Genomic DNA, 20,206 nt, shown 5'->3' on the forward strand with positions numbered 1-20,206 from the left:
CCCTAAGTAGTCTTTCAAAAAAAGTTCCACCATAATCCTAGGGGTGGCAGTCAAAACACAACGTTTCCCACACGATGAGAACACTCTCCAAGACTCGGGATGAAGGTCTTCAGAATAGAATTTTGGCAGTACAGCACGTGCTGCTGATTCTATATCCAAACCTTCATCCCTACAAATGTTACAAATATAAGAACTTGAATTCCAACAGACTCTGAGATGAAATAATAAAGAAACCCCGCGAGGGGTGAAGCTAAGAGAAGAAATAGTAACCTTAAGACCCCACAAACATCGAATGCTACCAACGCGAAATAAGCAAAAGAGCTTCGACTTCTTAGTAAAGTTCCATCCAAGTCAGATAGGTTAGTTAAGCGTATGATCTTAACGTATAACGGAGGATATTAAGATAATTTATTATATGATAACCGAATCATGAATTTCCTCACTGCTAAAACGTAGCTTGTTTGTAACCTAAAAATTAGACGGAGAGGCTTAGATTGTTTGGCAGCATATATATTTGACTATTATGCTTTCCTTAATTAACACGTTACACGTTGTGCCCCCACAAATTAATTTGCTAACCTACTAATGAAGGTAGTAGATTAGCACCTACTCCATTTTTTAAGAGGTCCTTTAAATGTCCGTATTACTTTTTAGAAATAACGGTCAAAAACATATTCAAACTATTCTACTTTGTTGTAATTCAAACTGAACTATTGATATATATTGTGAGTTTCCTATTTAAACTATCACAGCGAAACACACCCTGTTATAAAACCGTTGTAGCCTCAGCTAGTCCACACAGGCTTTGAAATTTGGCACCGCCACTTGCAAATGTTCAATTGTGGATTGAGCTTCCATGTGGAGCAATATACCTTCACTATCCTCTGACACGCATCTATAGATTTAGACTTATATCTAAGAAAGAAATAAAAAAATAATAATTTAAGTTCATAAGCTAGGGCTAAGTTTGTTGTTGCGTACACATAAGCTAACGATAATTTTGTTATTTTAAACTTTATATCATTAAATAAATGCATTACTACATTCAATCCCGCAAAAAAATGATACATGATATATATAAGTATAATCCACATGAATTTTTAATTAAATCCATTACTTTCATAATATTTTTGGCAAGAAATCTTTTTGCATCATTATTGAAAGGGACAATCAAAATAAAAATTCCATTAGTCTTTTAGCCTTGATTCAAGGATTCTTCACAATTGTGTCAAGAGCCATATACTTATCCTTCCTGGTAAAAGTAGTACACTCATAAGAAAGAGTTTCACCAATAACCTTTTGTACATAACTAGCAACTTCACGGCTTGATTTCCCAGACTTGCAAGTGAACTCATACGACAACTTATTCAAGAAAGTAATTTCATAAGTCGGACATGGATTCATCATAAAGAAAAATGGATCCATCCATTTCCATCCTCGCGTTGTTGTGCCATGAAACATGCTCATCTTATTCTCTATTGCCACAGGCACGATCTCATCGCTAATTTCAGCAAATAATGAAGAAAACCTAAGAAGAAATTGTCCACAATTCGTAGTCCCCTCAGGGAAAATTGTGAGATCGCGTTGTTTTAACAAATGTTTGATCATGGAAGCATCAGATGTTCGATCTCCAGTGAGTGTTATAGTTTTAATGCGCGAAAAAATGTTAAAAAATTGTGAAGTAGAGTATGTAATGACTGGAATAGGACGATCCAATGCAGCAGAGAGAAAAATGTTGTCAAGTATCGTCTTGTGACAACAAACAAAGAGTACGCCTGATTGATCTTCAGATTTCTTGATATGTAATGGTGGGATTCCATTAATGATGAGACGAATGCCAGTGGCCCAAAACGCGTAGTATTGAAGAGGTATAGGGAGGAGTATTCCTATACTGATTCGCAAGCAAGCAAGGAGGAACCCGAAGGGGATCCATATGATGATGAAAAGAGACGTAAGTGGTGTTAGCTTTTTGATAAAACGACCATCATGGAATATAATAGGCTTGGGAAGTTTTTCTGTACTTACCGCCTTTACTTTTAGGTTTGATGGTACAAAGTATCCTTCTTTACACAATGTTATAAAAGGAATGTCAGTATCGCGATCACCCAAGCCAATCTCAGGTTGAGTATCTCCAAAAGTGCTTGTAAGAGTATCAGCTTTGTTCTTCCCAACAAGAACTCCGGGAGATTTAACAAAGCCAGTTGCTCTACCTTTATATGTTTCAATCTCAGTCCCTAAAACGATATCCGTCCCTAAGTAGTCTTTCAAAAAAGGTTCCACCATTATCCTAGGGGTGGCAGTCAAAACACAACGTTTCCCACACGATGAGAATACTCTCCAAGATTCGGGATGAAGGTCTTCTAAATAGAATTTTGGCAGCACGTGTCGTGCTGCTGATTCTACATCGGAAACCTTCATCCCTACAAATGTAGCAAAGACAATAACTTGTATTCCAGCAGACTCCGAGATGAAATAATAAAGAATCCCCACGATAGGTGAAGCTAAGAGAAGAAATAGTAACCTTAAGACCCCACCAACATCGAAAGCTACCAACGCGAAATAAGCAAAAGAGTTTCTACTACGTACTAATGTTCCATCCAAGTCCGTTACAACTGTGTGATTCTCTCGATCGATCGATGTACATTTTTCAACCATCGGAAACCTCGTGATAGCCATCTTTTCGATCGTAGCTTAATTTAAATGGTAATTTGAGTAAGTTGTTCAAAGGGAAAAGCATAGAAGAATCTATGAATTTGTAACTCTATATATGTACAATATATATATATATATATTAATAGAGTAATTGACAAAATTAAAATGATTCTTGTAAGAGCTAGGAAGTTTGGCACCTACCTATATATGTTTTTTTAAAGAAGAAAAGGGGCTATCCATATTTCAAATTTATTGGAATATTATTTTATGTGCATTAACTTTGTACATGTTTAGCACGTAGTAAAATATTGACATTCAACATATGTAGAATATTTGAGAAGTGGCACAAGTTATTCATCATAGAGGATTAGGCACATATATAATAGGTCGGCGTAGCATTTTTTGCTTTAAATCTCTACTTTAATTAACGGGAGAATTATATTATCTCTTATCCACATAAAGATGTAGCAAAGATAATATAATAGGAGAGTATCACTAAAGGTAAATGTACGTTAGTCGAAGCAATATCATGTAATATCGATTTGCCTATATCCTTAACAAAAATCGGGTCAAAATTGACTGAGAAGACTAATTTTTTAAAGGAAAATCTGTTGGGTATATTTGTCGTTTGTGTTCGTATTCGTGGTCTTTCGAGATTTGCTTTGCTTGCTTCCGCACTACATCTAATTATTCCGATTCTAACAAGTGGTATCAGAGCTACATTCAATGATGTAGTAGCCAGGTTGGATTGGTTCAATGATGGAGCCAGGTCCAATGGTTTAATGATGGAGCCAAGTTCAGTGGTTCGATAATCTTGGCGGGTGTAGTTCTAGCCGCAACTTATTTGACAGTAATGAAGATTTTGTTGAAGAAATTGTTTTAGAGATCAGGTTCTCTGTGTCGAGACATAGATCTGATGAAGGAGATCATGGAGAGGAGATGCAAGCGGTTGAAGATTATGTGAAGAAGGTAGACAAATTTAATTTGTCAGAAATTTTAGGACAAGGTGGAGAGTTGTTGGGTATTAATTGCCTTGAGTTTCTTACAATAAATATGTTTTTTCCTTTTAGGAAAAGGTTTATGGTTGACCAGTCTTTTTCTTGTAGAAAACGATTTAGGACTCTATAAATAGAGGTTTGTTCCTTATAACTTAGTCAGCATTCACAATGTAATCCTAGGGCTTTGAGAGTTTTGTTTTGCTAGCTTCCGCATTACACCTAATTACGTCAAACCACAGAGTTTAATTTACACGTGAAACGAACGATGTGGGTATTAAGACTCTTTTCCAAAGTATAATACCTGAAAGGGAAACGAGCCAAATTAGGTAGCCACAAAGGCATAATGTGCACAAGCTTAACAAAAACCTCTCTAAACATTAATAAGTTCTCGAATACATTTTAGTTGATGGGATAAAGAAATAATAAGCCAAGATAAAATTAATTAATCTAATTAATCTCAAGATATACTTTGTACTAAAATAAAACGATGGAATCAACTATCCTATAAAGAGAATAAAATAGCTAACTTCATATATAAAATATCTCAAGTTGTAAAATATTTCAATTCATAGAATATAATATTATTTTATCTGTCCCATATTTATAACCAAATGACCAAACTAAAGTTGTTTTTTTCCCCAAAACTTTGGAGAAGTCGGCAGCGGTAGACTAAAGTAGAGCGGCTTAGATTGTTTGGCAACATATTGACTAAATGTTTGTGATCAAAACGCTGTGTACCCACAAGTTTAATACTATTATATAAATTTTATCGATTTGATTTTTAGATCTTATTATTGAATTGTTAATTTATATATATAGAAAGAGATTCATATTATGTGTCAGTAGTATTGAGATTAATTGAACCTATTGATTATATTTTATATGATTTAATATTACTAGTTTTAATATACACATTTAATTACATTATATAAAATTTTATGGTGCTAACAAAATTACGGATTTCTAAAGTGGCGGACTTGAGAATTTCGAAAGATTAAATCCAATTTTTTTTTTATCTAAACGATAAAAGTACTACAAATAACTATTTAAACAGATATTACCTAATTTTAGAAAGAAAAGAAATTCAAATTACATATAAAATTTAAGTTTTTAACCTCATTTTTTAATTACAAACCCAATACATCTTGATTCAAGTATTCTTTACAACTGTGCCATCGTTTCTTGCAAGAGCCATATACTTATCCTTCCTAGTTAATGTAGTGCACTCATAAGAAAGAGTTTCAGCAATAACCTTTTGTACATAGTTAGCCACTTCATGACTTGATTTACCTGATTTGCAAGTGAACTCATACGACAACTTATTCAAGAATGTAATTTCATAAGTGGGACGCGGATTCATCAGAAAGAAAAACGCATCCATCCATTTCCATCCTCGCGTTGTTGTGCCATGAAACATGCGCATCTTATTCTCCATTGCCACGGGCACAATCTCATCGGTTAACTCAGCAAATAATGAAGAAAACCTAAGAAGAAATGGTTCACGACTTGTAGTCCCCTCTGGGAAAATTATGAGATCACCTTTTTTTAAAAGTTGTTTTATAATGGATGCATCTGAAGCTCGATCTCTAGTGAGTCTAACTGTTTTTATAGGTGAAATGATCTCAGAAAATCGCGAAAGGGAGTATGTAACAGCAGGGATAGAGCGGGCCAACAACACGGAGAGGAAAACAGGGTCGCAAAGAGTCCTATGACAACTAACAAAGAGTACACCTGATTGATCTTTAGATTTCTTGATACGGGGTGGTGGGGTGCCTTTAATGGTAAGACGAATGCCGATGGCTAGAAGTACATAGTACTGAAGAGGTATTGGGAGGAGTGACATGACACTGAGACGCACACATGCAAGAAGAAACCCGAATGGGATCCAAAGAATGATGAGAAGGGACATTAGTGGTGTTGGCTTTTTGATAAGACGACCATCATGGAATATAATAGGCTTGGGAAGCTTGTTTATACATAAAGCCTTTATTCTTGGGTTTCGCGGTACATAGTAGCTCTCCTTACACAATGTCATATAAGGAATATCAGTATCGCAATCACCCAAACCAATCTCAGGTTGAGTTTCTCCGAAAATCCTTGTAAGAGCATTAGCCTTGTTCTTCCCAACAAGAACTCCAGGCAATCTAACAAAGCCAGTTGCTCTACCTTTATATGTTTCAATCTCAGTCCCTAAAACAATATCTACCCCTAAGTAGTCTTTCAAAAATGGTTCCACCATAATCCTAGGGGTGGAAGTCAAAACACAACGTTTCCCACATGATGAGAATACTCTCCAAGACTCGGGATGAAGGTCTTCAGAGTAGAACTTTGGAAGTACAGCACGTGCTGCTGATTCTATATTGGAGACCTTCATCCCTACAAAAGTTACAAAGATAATAACTTGGAGTCCAACAGACTCCGAAATGAAATAGTAAAGAATACTGTAAGAAGGTGAAACTAAGAGAAGAAAGAGTAACCTTAAGACCCCACCAACATCGAATGCTACCAACGCGAAATAAGCGAAAGAAGCTTTACTTCGTAGTAAAGTTCCATCCAAGTTAGCAACTATTGTATCTCTTGCTCGACCTTCCAAAGTGCATTTCTCAATAGTAGGAAATGTTGTTATCCCCATTTTAATATGCTTGAAATTTACTTTTCTATTTTATGCCATTACATAACTTATACATTTATGCACTTCTATTGTGTGCTATAACACTAAGCCACGGTAAAGCTACATTGTTTGAGATCTCTAGCATTTAATAATCGGCACAATTTGTTGAATTAAGTTACCTTTTTTATAAATGCTTCTTCGGAATAATGTAGGTTAGTTAAGCCTACGAAAAGATAGAAATTCGGCGTTGAACTATTGACAGCCTTAAAAACACCTCTTTACTCGACTAATTGAACTTAAATACACACCCGATCTTGCAACATGAATGAAATACACCCCTGAATTCTCACCAAGTTTAGGGGAGTTTTCAACACTTATCTCGATTTTTTATTAAGAGTCTCATACTCCTACAAGAGTTTGAGACCACTTACTATGTCATATGGTAGATCTGGGTTGCATTTAAATTAGTCAAGCAGAGAGGTGTTCTTAAGACAATCAATAGTTTGAAAACGAAATTAATAATTTGTACCAAGTTCAAGAATGTTTTCAATACTTCTCTCGTCTGTTTATCTTTGATGAGATAAATGATTGCATCTGGGCCGCATATAAACCTAATTTTAGTTACCTTAACAGGATCACTCAAATCATCAACCAAAGCAGAAATTGAAATTACAATAATAACTTTAAGGTGGAATTGTAGAGTAGAGTAAGCAACCTTCATTATTTCTATAATATTAGTAACATTTTCACATCATTGTTGATCAAATTAATAAAAACTTCATTATACTTTTCGCTTGATTCAACTATCCTTCATAACTGTGCCATCGTTTCCTGCAAGCGCGATGTACTTATCCTTCCTGGTAAAAATAGTACACTCGTAAGAGAGAGTTTCCGCGATAACCTTTTGCAAGTAGTTAGCTACTTCATGGCTTGATTTCCCAGACTTGCAAGTGTATTCATACGACAACTTATTCAAGAATGTAATTTCATAAGTAGGACGTGGATTCATGAGAAAGAAAAACATGTCCATCCATTTCCATCCTCTAGCTGTTGTACCATGAAACATACTCATCTTATTCACCATTGCCACGGGGACGATCTCATTGGTTAACTCAGCAAATAATGATGAAAACCTAAGAAGAAATAGTTCGCGACAAGTAGTCCCTTCTGGGAAAATTGTGAGATCACCTTCTTTTAATAGTTGTTTTATAATGGATGCATCAGAACCTCGTTCTCTAGTGAGTCTAATTGTTTTAATTGGTGCTATGATTTCAGAAAATCGCGAAAGAGAGTATGCAAGTGCTGGGATAGGGCGACCTAACACTGTAGAGAGTAAAACAGCGTCACAAAGAGTCTTGTGACTACAAACAAAGAGTACGCCTGATTGATCTTTAGATTTCTTGATACGGGGTGGTGGGTTGCCTTTGATTATGAGACGGACACCCATGGCCCATGAGGCGTAGTATTGAAGAGGTGTAGGGAGGAGTAATCCTGCACAAGCTCGCAAACAGGATAGGAAGAAGCCGAAGGGGATCCAAAGAATGATGAGAAGAGATATTAGTGGTGTTGGCTTTTTGATAAGACGACCATCATGGAATATAATAGGCGTGGGAAGTTTGTTTGTACTTACCGCCTTTACTTTTGGGTTTGATGGAACAATGTAGCCTTCCTTACACAATGTCACAAAAGGAATATCAGTATCGCGATCACCCAAGCCAATATCAGGTTGAGTATGTCCAAAAGTCCTTCTAAGAGCATTAGCCTTGTTCTTCCTAACAAGAACTCCGGGCGATCTAACAATACCAGTTGCTCTACCTTTATATGTTTCAATCTCGGTCCCTAAAACAATTTCTACCCCCAAGTAATCTTTCAAAAAAGGTTCCACCATAATCCTAGGGGTGGAAGTCAAAACACAACGTTTCCCACATGATGAGAATACTCTCCAAGACTCGGGATGAAGGTCTTCAGAGTAGAACTTTGGAAGCACAGCACGTGCTGCTGATTCTATATCGGAGACCTTCATCCCTACAAAAGTTACAAAGATAATAACTTGGAGTCCAACAGACTCCGAGATGAAATAGTAAAGAATACTGAAAGAAGGTGAAACTAAGAGCAGAAAGAGTAACCTTAAGACCCCACCAACATCGAATGCTACCAACGCGAAATAAGCAAAAGAAGCTTTACTTCGTAGTAAAGTTCCATCCAAGTTAGCAACTATTGTATCTCTTGCTCGACCTTCCAAAGTGCATTTCTCAATAGTAGGAAATGTTGTTATCCCCATTTTAATATGCTTGAAAGTTACTCTTTGTGTAATCTTTATTTTTCTATTTTATGCCATTACATAACTTATACATTTATGCACTTATATTGTGTGCTATAACACTAAGCCCGTGGTAAAGCTACATTGTTTGACATCTCTAGCTTTTAATAATTGGCACAAATTATTGAATTCTTTTTATTAATGCTTCTTCGGAATAATGTAGGTTAGTTAAGCCTACGAAAAGATAGAAATTAGCACATGTGAGCTCTTAGTCCAATTCATTTAAAACACCTCTTTACTCAACTAATTGAACTTAAATACACACCCGATCTTGCAACATGAATGAAATACACCCATGAATTCTCACCAAGTTTAGGGGAGTTTCAACACTTATCTCGACTTTTTATTAGGAGTTTCATGCTCGTACAAGAGTTTGAGACCACTTACTATGTCATATGGTAGATCGGAGTGTGTATTTAAGTTAAGTTAGTCATGTAGAGAGGTGTTCTTAAGACAATCAATAGTTCGAAGATGAAATTAATAATTTGTAACAAGTTCAAGGATGTTTTCAATACTTCTCTCGTCTGTTTATCTTTGATGAGATAAATGATTGAATCTGGGCCGCATATAACCCTAATTTTAGTTACCTTAACAGGATCACTCAAATCATCAACCAAAGAAGATATTGAAATTACAATAATAACTTTAAGGTGGAATTGTAGAGTAGAGTAAGCAATCTTCATTATTTCTATAATATTAGTAACATTTTCACATCATTGTTGATCAAATTAATAAAAACTTCATTATACTTTTAGCTTATTCAACTTTTCTTCATAACTGTGCCATCGTTTCCTGCAAGAGCTATGTACTTATCCTTCCTAGTGAAAATAGTACACTCGTAACAAAGAGTTTCAGCAATAACCTTTTGTACATAGTTAGCCACTTCATGGCTTGATTTACCTGACTTGCAAGTGAACTCATACGACAACTTATTCAAGAATGTAATTTCATAAGTGGGACGTGGATTCATGAGAAAGAAAAACATGTCCATCCATTTCCATCCTCTAGCCGTTGTACCATGAAACATGCTCATCTTATTCACCATTGCCACGGGGACGATCTCATTGGTTAGCTCAGCGAATAATGATGAAAATCTAAGAAGAAATGGTTCGCGACAAGTAGTCCCTTCTGGGAAAATTGTGAGATCACCTTCTTTTAATAGTTGTTTTATAATGGATGCATCAGAACCTCGTTCTCTAGTGAGTCTAATTGTTTTAATTGGTGCTATGATTTCAGAAAATCGCGAAAGAGAGTATGCAAGTGCTGGGATAGGGCGACCTAACACTGTAGAGAGTAAAACAGCGTCACAAAGAGTCTTGTGACTACAAACAAAGAGTACGCCTGATTGATCTTTAGATTTCTTGATACGGGGTGGTGGGTTGCCTTTGATTATGAGACGGACACCCATGGCCCATGAGGCGTAGTATTGAAGAGGTGTAGGGAGGAGTAATCCTGCACAAGCTCGCAAACAAGATAGGAAGAAGCCGAAGGGGATCCAAAGAATGATGAGAAGAGATATTAGTGGTGTTGGCTTTTTGATAAGACGACCATCATGGAATATAATAGGCTTGGGAAGTTTGTTTGTACTTACCGCCTTTACTTTTGGGTTTGATGGAACAATGTAGCCCTCCTTACACAATGTCAAAAAAGGAATATCGGTATCGCGATCACCCAAGCCAATATCAGGTTGAGTATCTCCAAAAGTCCTTCTAAGAGCATTAGCCTTGTTCTTCCCAACAAGAACTCCGGGCGATCTAACAATGCCAGTTGCTCTACCTTTATATGTTTCAATCTCAGTCCCTAAAACGATATCCGTCCCTAAGTATTCTTTCAAAAAAGGTTCCACCATAATCCTAGGGGTGGCAGTCAAAACACAACGTTTCCCACACGATGAGAACACTCTCCAAGACTCAGGATGAAGGTCTTCAGAATAGAATTTTGGCAACACAGCACGTGCTGCTGATTCTATATCGGAAACCTTCATCCCTACAAACGTTACAAATATAAGAACTTGAATTCCAACAGACTCGGAGATGAAATAATAAAGAATCCCCATGAGAGGTGAAGCTAAGAGAAGAAATAGTAACCTTAAGACCCCACCAACATCGAAAGCTACCAACGCGAAATAAGCGAAAGAGCTACTACCTCGTAGTAAGGTTCCATCGAAGTCAGTAACTAGTGTAGCTTTTTCTCGTCCTTCTGATGTGCATTTCTCAACAGTGGGAAATATTGTTATGCTCATATTTGTATGATTGTATCTAAGAAGTAGGTCCTTTAAGAATTGGAATTGTGAGCATTCCATTATGTCCAATTACAAAGCTTACTATATTTATACACTTCCAATCCAATCTAGTAAAGTTATATTGATTGAGATAGCTAGCATTTGATAATTAGGCGTACCCTCAGTATCGGTCGGTTCATTTCGATTCGATTTTGAAGTTTATCTGTTCGACTTAGCAGTTATTGGTTTGTAAATATCCTAATTCATTATAGAACCACTAAGATATTGACTTATCGATTATCTGATTATCGGTTATTGATCGTTATCGGTTTAACTTATAAGATTTGACACAAAAAAATAAATGATTGAAAATCACATAGAAACATGGTGACAAACCAAACAAAACATGCACATGCACATGAGTTGATAGCTTGTATCTTGTTCAAAAGTAACACTAACGCATTGTAGAATAACTGAAAGTTTGAGACTGTTGTAAATAAAAATATGAAACTAAACTCTAAGTCAAATACTTTATATATTGAATGGTATAATTATAATTAATTAATTTACTATCGAGTTATCGGTAAAACCGTTAAGAATCGATAACCCGATAATTTAAAAAAATCAATACCGTTAAACCAATAACCCATTAGCGATAAACTAATAATTACTTTTTTTTCGTATTATCGGTTTTGATTCGATTTTGAACCGCCTAATAATTTAGTTTAATCTTATTATTGCTTCTTTGGAAATTTACACCACAAGGTAAGGTTAGTTAAGCCTACGAAAAGAAAGTACCAATAGTGAGCACTCCAATTCATTAAATTAAAGCTAAGAGACACGTTAACAAAAATCTCCTCTAGTTTCTTCTTTTTTTCTTTTTTTTTTAAAAAAATAGTTGATGAGATTTTTGGGAAAGAAAGTCCAAATTAATCCTTAAATTTTACTATATATAATATTTGATTTTACCACAAATTATTCTTTAGCAATATATCACTCATACCCTTGTCGTTGACAAATTTTAGTCCAGATTTACTCCAATATTTTAGCCTTGTATATATAAACTTACCTTCTGTTATACTTTGGTTAAATTCACGTTGGAGTTCCATTAGGGCCAAGAGTATATGAAAGGATTTTCTAAGAACAAGGGTATATATAAATAATCGATCTCAAAATATAACGAAGAATCGATGAAGATATTAAATTACAGATGAATCAAATTAGATAGACCAAAAGCATTAATTATATATATGAAGCATATCACACGCAACATTAAATTAATGTAGTAAGACCTCTTTGTTCATAGCCAATTTAATTTCCCCACTACATAGGCTCGGGCGGAGCCAAGTAAAAGCCAGAGGGTCCGAACCCCCTTTAACAAAAGATATATTGTACATAACAAAATAAAATTAGTTTTATGTATATATAGAAAATGTTGAATATATCTTTGATTTTTTAGTATATTTACTTTTAAATATTTAAATTCCTCAGTGAATTACCTTAGTTCATCAGATTGTTTAGCAGCATATTATATGTTTCCTATAATTAACACGTTATATGTGTGTGTGTTTTGGGGTTTGGGGGAGGGGGGGGGGTGCTAATCTACTGGGTGTAGGTGGTAGATTAGCATCCTCCCAAATTTTAATGCACTTGCCATTTTTTTACCAGGTAATCAAAGTGAGGACCAACCTTTTGTGCCCCCTCCCCCTACTCTCTCTCTATAAATTTTTTTTTAAAGAAGCGTGATGAGCTAAGTCACTAATGTATTAATTGAAATCAAGTTAAAAAGCACGTTCACGTATTATGCTTAAAAGATAAGTAAAATTTAAATATACATATAATACATACAATATTAAAATAACAATCATAAAAAATAATATTAGATTTTGCAATAAATTTATATAAGGATAATTCTACTTGCATAAAAGTTAATGAACATAAATAAAAACCTATAAATACATAATATATATAAAAGGATGTTACGCAAATGGAGAATTGAAAATAGCAAGGGTAAAATAGTTGTACATATTGAAATTTTATTGATAAATTCATATTAATTTTTGGATTAATCCATAAATTCATGATATATTGACCAAATCAAATTACAGGATAAAGTCAGATTAATATTTAGGGAATTTTACACTATCCATAGTGTTAAGAGTTAATTATATTATATCCCTACTCTTTTTCAAAGTACGAATATCCCTTAAATTTGGTGGAATTTGGATACATCCCAAAATGTCCCGATACCCACATTCCGATTTCGGATACATTCCGATACATCGCGTCTCAGTTTTGGATACATCACTCAACGTCCCGATACATCGGGTACGTCCTGATATATCGCATAAAGTGATGCATCAAACCGATATATCAAGTATAGTGATGTATCCAAGAAAATGAGAGGGTAGGGATTTTTGTAATTTTTTCAAATGGTAGAGATTTTAGAGAATATGGTAAAATAAGTTGTGTATTTAGGTAATCTTTCCAATTTTAAGTCAATATTCTATGACTTAAATAAAGTCCAAATTACATTTGGGTAGAATATTAAGTTGACAAAACGAACCTAACTCATGCTCTTCAAGCTCAAGAACCCCTAAAATTGCTTGAAGACCGAAATACCCTCAAACTCTAGCTTACAACTATATAAAGAGATCTTCATATTTTCCTTTCTTGATTGCTATATTTCAAGAACGAAACTTTATTCTCATACAATAGTCCTTGCATAAAATAAGGGGGGATGATTATTTTTTAAGTCGAGAGAAGTTTGATTGTTGAACCAGAATTGAAGGAGTAAATGATTTTCACTCATTTATAATTGATCTTCCAAAAGTACTTTCCAATAAACTTGTAAGCTTTTTTATTTTTTTTAGCTTCTAGAAAACAACTTTTTACAAACACTTATTTTGTTCTAGAAAGCTCGACGTTTCCTTTACTCTCTAAACAAACACTTTCTTGTATTAAAAAAATAATAATAATAGTTTTATCCTTGGGCTGATTAGTTCCTCAAACTTGTCAATCAAGCTTGAGATTAGTATTGAGTTTGGGCTTTTATATGATAAAGCCCAATCTAATTGAGGAGCCAAGTTTTTGTGTTAAACATACATTTTTGGGAAAATTTTCAAAACAACAATTTTTTAGCTTTTAGTGTGATTCCTTAGCAACAGTTTCATTATTTATTAAAAATGTCATTATTTTAATTTTTTAAGGAATTAGTTATGTATTTATTTTATTTTGATTAATTTGAAAGAACACAAATAATTAATAACAGAACAGAGAAAATCATGAAACAAAAAAATTCAAAAAAGGTGAAAAAGATTTTAAATACAAATCAGTTACGTTTTGAAAAGAACATAAATAGTCATCTTTCCGTCGAGCATTTTTTTGCTTTCTTCTTAAAAACATCAAAAAAAAATAATTAAAATAATTTAGTTTGTCTTCCGAATCATTCACCTAATAACTTTTAAAGCTTCTTCAAGTTGAATACGACATATTTTTGAAACATAATTTTTTAAAATTGACAGCTATAAATTTATCGCATCCAGTGAACAATCGAAAAACAATCAGGTATTTTTTTTTTATTTGTTTGAATGAGATATTCGTATATGTCGAGTACAAGAGTGTTGTTTTTTTTTTCTGATTGAATTAGTGAAATCTTTGTATGCATTGGGATTTATAGTTTTTTTGGGATGTTTTGTATCCAAATTATGATGTATAACGAATGAAATTGTTTTTTTTTTTAGTTTAGTAGCTATTTTTTCTGTTTGAATGCATACAATAATTTGTATCCCATTAAGTTAATGTAACGATCATGAACTATATATTGAATACAAAAGTGAGATGAAAATACAAAGTTATAAATACAAAGTAAGATTGAATATAAAGTTGTGAATACAAAAGAAATACTCTCTTCATTTGAAATACAAAATGACTTTGAAAGGTAAAATACAAACTAATGGATCATGAACTATATGTTGAATACAATAATATATGAATACAAAAGTGAGATGAAAATACAAAGTTATAAATACAAAGTGAGATTGAATATAAAGTTGTGAATACTAAAGAAATTAAATACTCTCTTCATTTGAAATACAAAATGACTTTAAAAAGTAGGCACATAAAATACAAAACTTGTTGGTATACAATTAGGTTGAATACAAAACAAAAGAGAAATACAAACTTGTTCACATATAAATTGAGATTGAAATACAGAATGAATACCCAATAAAATACAAAATTGTTAGCATACAGTTAGGATGAATACAAATTAAGAAGGAAATACAAACATGTTGGTATACTAATTGAGATTGAAATACAATGTAAAAATAAAAAATGTAAAACTTGTTGATATATAGATAGAATGAATACACAAATAAACTGTTGATTCAGACACTGTAGACAGACAAATGCTTTCCCCAAATCTAAAACCCTAAAAGCAAATATAAATGTATTAAAAATCAAACAAAATAAACATATGAATGAATTTGTAGATTCTAATAAATCTGAAATATTAAAACGAAATCATAAAAAAAATCGAAAAAAAATTGTTTAATTGACTAAAAATCTAAAATACATAAATTTTACATGAATATGTAACCAAACTTGCATAAAAATAAAAAAAAATTAACGGAAAATCCGTAATATGTACAATGCGAAAAATAAATCATAAACGGTGATATTGAAAACAAATCAAAAGAAATCTAAATAACTAATTGAAATACATAAATATTCGATGAATATGTAAACAAACTTGCATAAAAATCAAAAAAATTGACGGAAAATCCGTAATATGTACAATGCGAAATATAAACCATAAACAGTGATATTGAAAACAAATCAAAAGAAGTATAAATAACTAATCGAAATGGATAATGGAAATTACCTTGCCAACCGAGAAATCTACTTGAATTAATAAAGAGATTTCGTTTAACAATAAAGAAAATTTCTTGATGAACAACAATTTAGCACCTTGAAAAAAGATAAACTTGAAATGGGGAAGAAACGTGAAAGTTGGGGAAGAAACGTGAAAGTTAGGGAAGAAACGTGAATGGTGATGAAAAAAGGTTAATGGCATTGGTTTAATTTTTTTTTCACTTTAAACGGTTATTGGTATATAATTTGGTCTAATATAGGACTCTTTCCATAAATAAAATTAATTTAAAATACTAAAATCTGAATACATATTATTTTATAAAAATATTGTCATTCTGCCATTTTAAATAAATATTTTAAAGTATTGTTATTTTGACTAATTATGTTAGATATTATGACTTAATTGCTAATTTTTCCTACATTGTTTTATCCTTTGCAATCTTTACATGATAATTTTTTTTTCCCATACGTATCACCTTCTTCAGATCTCATTTGTGAAATTATTGGGTATATTGTTGTTGTTATGGTAAGCTATGGGAGAAATATTTAAGTCATTTGTTTTCACGAGAACTTCATTAATTGAAAAGTGTTCTTTCACCCAAAGTATTTCAACGTTTAGTATCAGGTATATAAAAATATAACATATATTGAACCTCCTTTAATTATCTGTGTGTTTACTTTTCATATTTTAAACCCTCCTAATAACGATTCTTGCTCCGCGACTTGCTCAATGATTTAAATACCAAAAACCGTTGATAAACTTGTCCGATTTTTACAATTCCATAATGAAGAAAGACCAAGTCAAAACAAGAGTCGATTGAACATGCTTTGCAAAGCAAAAATATTTTTCCAAAGGAGAAATATGAACAATGTGTTATGTGACTTTCCTCAAAGAGACATTAAACGTGGCATGGACAAGATATAATACGATTCAAAAAAAAAGTTAGAGCTTGAATTCGTGAAATCAAAAGACCAGGTTGTGGGTATCACACAAGTAAAAAAGTAATAATAATAATAAAAAAAAAGAAACTAGCTTCATTTTAAGTAATGATATTTTTTTAGTTCATATATTAGAAAATCAATGGAAGAATGCATATATGGTTGTGCATATGTATTTAGGAAAAGGCAGAGAGATACAATTAATTTGATATTTACATGATGTATCAGAACAATATCATTGATTTAGACTATGTTTTAATTTACTGTCTTATCTTCAAAATAATAACATTAATTGGAGTGTTGTTCCTCTCAAAACAAAGAAAAGTAAAATTAACAAAACAAACAAAAAGGAACAAAGAAATATACATAGCATTAGAGTTAGTACACCTAAACTTCAAGACAACTATTTCTGATCCAAAATATATAACATGAATTAAATATCTTTTTTAGTATAGGAGTACAAGCATGCGTACTTAGCAAAAGTTTAAGGTTTAGGAAAAGAGAGAAAAATAACAAAATAACAATATCCTTTTGTTGATTTAGATCGTTTAACTTAAATAAATATTACATTTTTTTAAAAAAAAAAAAAAGAGAAGAGAGAAGTTGTAAGGATGAGTAAAGAAAAGTACCTCTTTGATGGATTCTAGCAAGTAGCAAGTATACTTGATCAACATCTTAAAACAAATTACAACTCCAGATTTGATAAAACTCAATAACTTTGACCTGAAGTCTAAATTGTGTATATTTGTTGAGAAATTTGCTAAATATGTATATATGGTAAACTTAGATCATATAAGCTTCAAATTCAAAACTTATGAAGTTCAAATCGTAGATCTGTCTCTGTCGAGGACTCGGGTGGTTCCATCCCTAACCGAAGCTCAAGATCCAATATTGAAACATGATTTTGCTCCATGCCCTTGTTTTCTACTTTCCCGTTTTCCATACAATTGTTTGCCTTTTTAACTAATGGAGTCTCCTTGAATAAAGGTAATTGCAAAAGATCTCCAATAATCACTTCATGGTTATGATCATAACAATTAACCTTGGATGTAATTAGATGATCATTTTCTTCATCATATGTAACACATGGCCTTTTCGAGGAGCTACTAATTATTGTCTCATCGTATGATGATACCTCTCGTTGTAACAAATCATCATTTACAAGAGAAAGATTATGATCATAATGATCCTTTTCTTGATCATATGTAAAACATGGCCTTTTCGAGGGGCTACTTATAATTGTTTCATCATACAATGATTCTTTTCGTTGCAACATGACATCATGTGGAAGAGCAGCAGGAGGAGGATTATGATCACAACTCACCTTAACACATGGCCTTTTCAAGGAGCTACTAATAATTGTTTCACCATAAGATGATTCTTCTCGTGGCAACAAGACATCATATGGAAGAGCATGAGGAGGAGGATTATGATCACAACTCACCTTAACACATGGCCTTTTGGAGGGGCTACTAATAGTTATTTCACCATACGATGATTCTTCTCGTTGCAACAAGACATCATGTGGAAGAGCAGGAGAAGGAGGAGGATTATGATCACAACTCACCTTAACACATTGCCTTCTCGAGGGGCTACTAATAATTGCTTCACCATACAATGATTCTTCTCGTTGCAACAAGACATCATGTGGAAGTGCAGGAGGACGAGGAGGAGGATTATGATCACAACTCATGACCTTAACACATGGCCTTTTCGAGGGGCTACAAATTATTCCCTCATCATATAATGATACTTCTCGTTGCAACAACTCATCATTTCCAGGAGGAGGACGAGGAGGAGGAGGATAAACGGAGTTTTTGATATCCAATGAAAGCAAATTTTGATCACTTGAAAATTCTCTAAGCCTTGCTCTATCTCTTCTATGAATATTCATATGTCCACCTAATGCTTGTGCATTCGAAAAACCTCGTTTACAAAAGCTACATCTATAAAACTTAACATTCCCTAAACCTAATAGTTCCTCAGAGCTCCATGTAATAATTTGGTCGGATTTCTCCATAGGATTAATTAAAAGGACAATTGACTAATGATGTGAAGAAGATGAATTAAGATGAGATTATCATGAATTAAGAGAGAGGTCATGGTCGGCAAAGAATGAGAGTTTTATAATTGACATGAATTGAACAAGCATGCTTGATTTCGTATAATTAAGATGATTAATAATTCTATATCATGACTATAATTAATATTATGAAATTATCTTTCTTTACCAGCAAGTTGACACAAATGTCCTATCAAAATATTTTAGTCGTTGTTAATTTTCTTTGGTTTCTAAAAAAAAAAAACATTTTCAATGTGAGGTGGTCCAGGCCTCCAGGGTTTTGTGAGTCGATCGAACCATGTTATATGTAACTAAATTATGTGATCAATTCATCTAAAAATTTAAATCATAATATTAAAGAGGAGGCTTATTTATTTATCGAAGACTAGCTCAGCTTTTTAATTTTGACGTCTCAACTGAAATTCTGCTGGCAGAATTACAACACGCGCAAAAACGTTGAAGCAGAAAGCACAAAATATGATTATTCTGGTCTTATTGCGGACACACGTTGAGTTCTATCGTCAAATCTTTTGTAACAATTTTGTTTATCTGAATTTATTTTGGGACGTTCTAATTATAAAGAATATATAATGTAACATAATATGAAAGTCGGTAATAAAGAAAACTTGGTCGTTCTAATGAATATAGCTAGGATGATTGTTATAAAGAGGTTTTACTAATTGCATTCACATTTAGATCCCGCTCAATTTTGAAAAAGGGAAATTTGTAATTTGATCTAGTTAAACTCCAAACCTTCTTATATAATTTGACACACCCTTATATTCATGATTATAAATCATTGTCACAAATTAGTTACTAACATAAAACTGATGTCGTGCATTCAAGTCATCAAAGGTGAAAAAAGAATAGGAGTAACAACGAAAAGGTAAACAATTAATAAATACATGAACGTACAATTAATTATAAGAGGGCTGACTATATATGAATTATTTGAAGTTTTTGGTTAAATTAAACTTATTATAATAGCATAGAAACCTGAACACGATTCATATTCTTGCACGCTTTAATTAGAGAACAAAAAATGCAAAGTCAACAAAATATTTTATGTGTGACTTTAATATGTCAAAGGCTTCCTCACTTGTACCTTTGTCCATTAATTCATTAAGCAACAGTGAAGATTAATTATTTTATAAAGAATTTAAGGTCACCAAATGAATTAATTTTGAGTGGTAGGATTCATTGTATTCACAATTATTTTCAATGCTCTAATTTTTGTTGCCGCCCCATGTTTTTATTTCTTGTTAATTGGACATTTCAACCTACTCATGAGTATTACAAAGAAACAAAACTATATTATTATTATTATGTTCCTTTGATGATATATATATATACATATTTTTCTTTACAAGATGTTTATGATGATAATCACTACATAAAATAGAATTCTAATAAAGTACTAGTGAAACAGATAATAAGAAATAGAGAAATGCCGTGACAATAGATTTTTCTTTGGCGGTAATAGTTATTGTCTCAAAAATATTTAGTAGTAATTGAGTTAATGATATTG

At 32.9% G+C, this 20,206-nt stretch overlaps 2 protein-coding genes across 2 annotated transcripts; both read right to left on the minus strand.

The window, feature by feature from the left end:
* Nucleotides 1-1,145: 1,145 nt before the first annotated feature.
* Nucleotides 1,146-10,823, minus strand: LOC125864685 (glycerol-3-phosphate acyltransferase RAM2-like). The gene is made up of 2 exons (XM_049544716.1): nucleotides 9,444-10,823; nucleotides 1,146-1,296 (listed from the first exon to the last, which is right to left on the minus strand). The coding sequence occupies exons 1-2, from the start codon at nucleotides 10,821-10,823 to the stop codon at nucleotides 1,207-1,209; spliced, it is 1,470 nt and encodes a 489-aa protein (XP_049400673.1). The 3' UTR covers nucleotides 1,146-1,206.
* Nucleotides 10,824-17,421: 6,598 nt separating this feature from the next.
* Nucleotides 17,422-18,636, minus strand: LOC125864114 (uncharacterized). The gene is made up of 2 exons (XM_049544045.1): nucleotides 18,036-18,636; nucleotides 17,422-17,930 (listed from the first exon to the last, which is right to left on the minus strand). The coding sequence occupies exons 1-2, from the start codon at nucleotides 18,634-18,636 to the stop codon at nucleotides 17,422-17,424; spliced, it is 1,110 nt and encodes a 369-aa protein (XP_049400002.1).
* Between the last annotated feature and the right edge of the window lie 1,570 nt (nucleotides 18,637-20,206).

Source organism: Solanum stenotomum, chromosome 5, assembly GCF_019186545.1.
Source record: "Solanum stenotomum isolate F172 chromosome 5, ASM1918654v1, whole genome shotgun sequence".
NCBI lineage: Eukaryota > Viridiplantae > Streptophyta > Magnoliopsida > Solanales > Solanaceae > Solanum > Solanum stenotomum.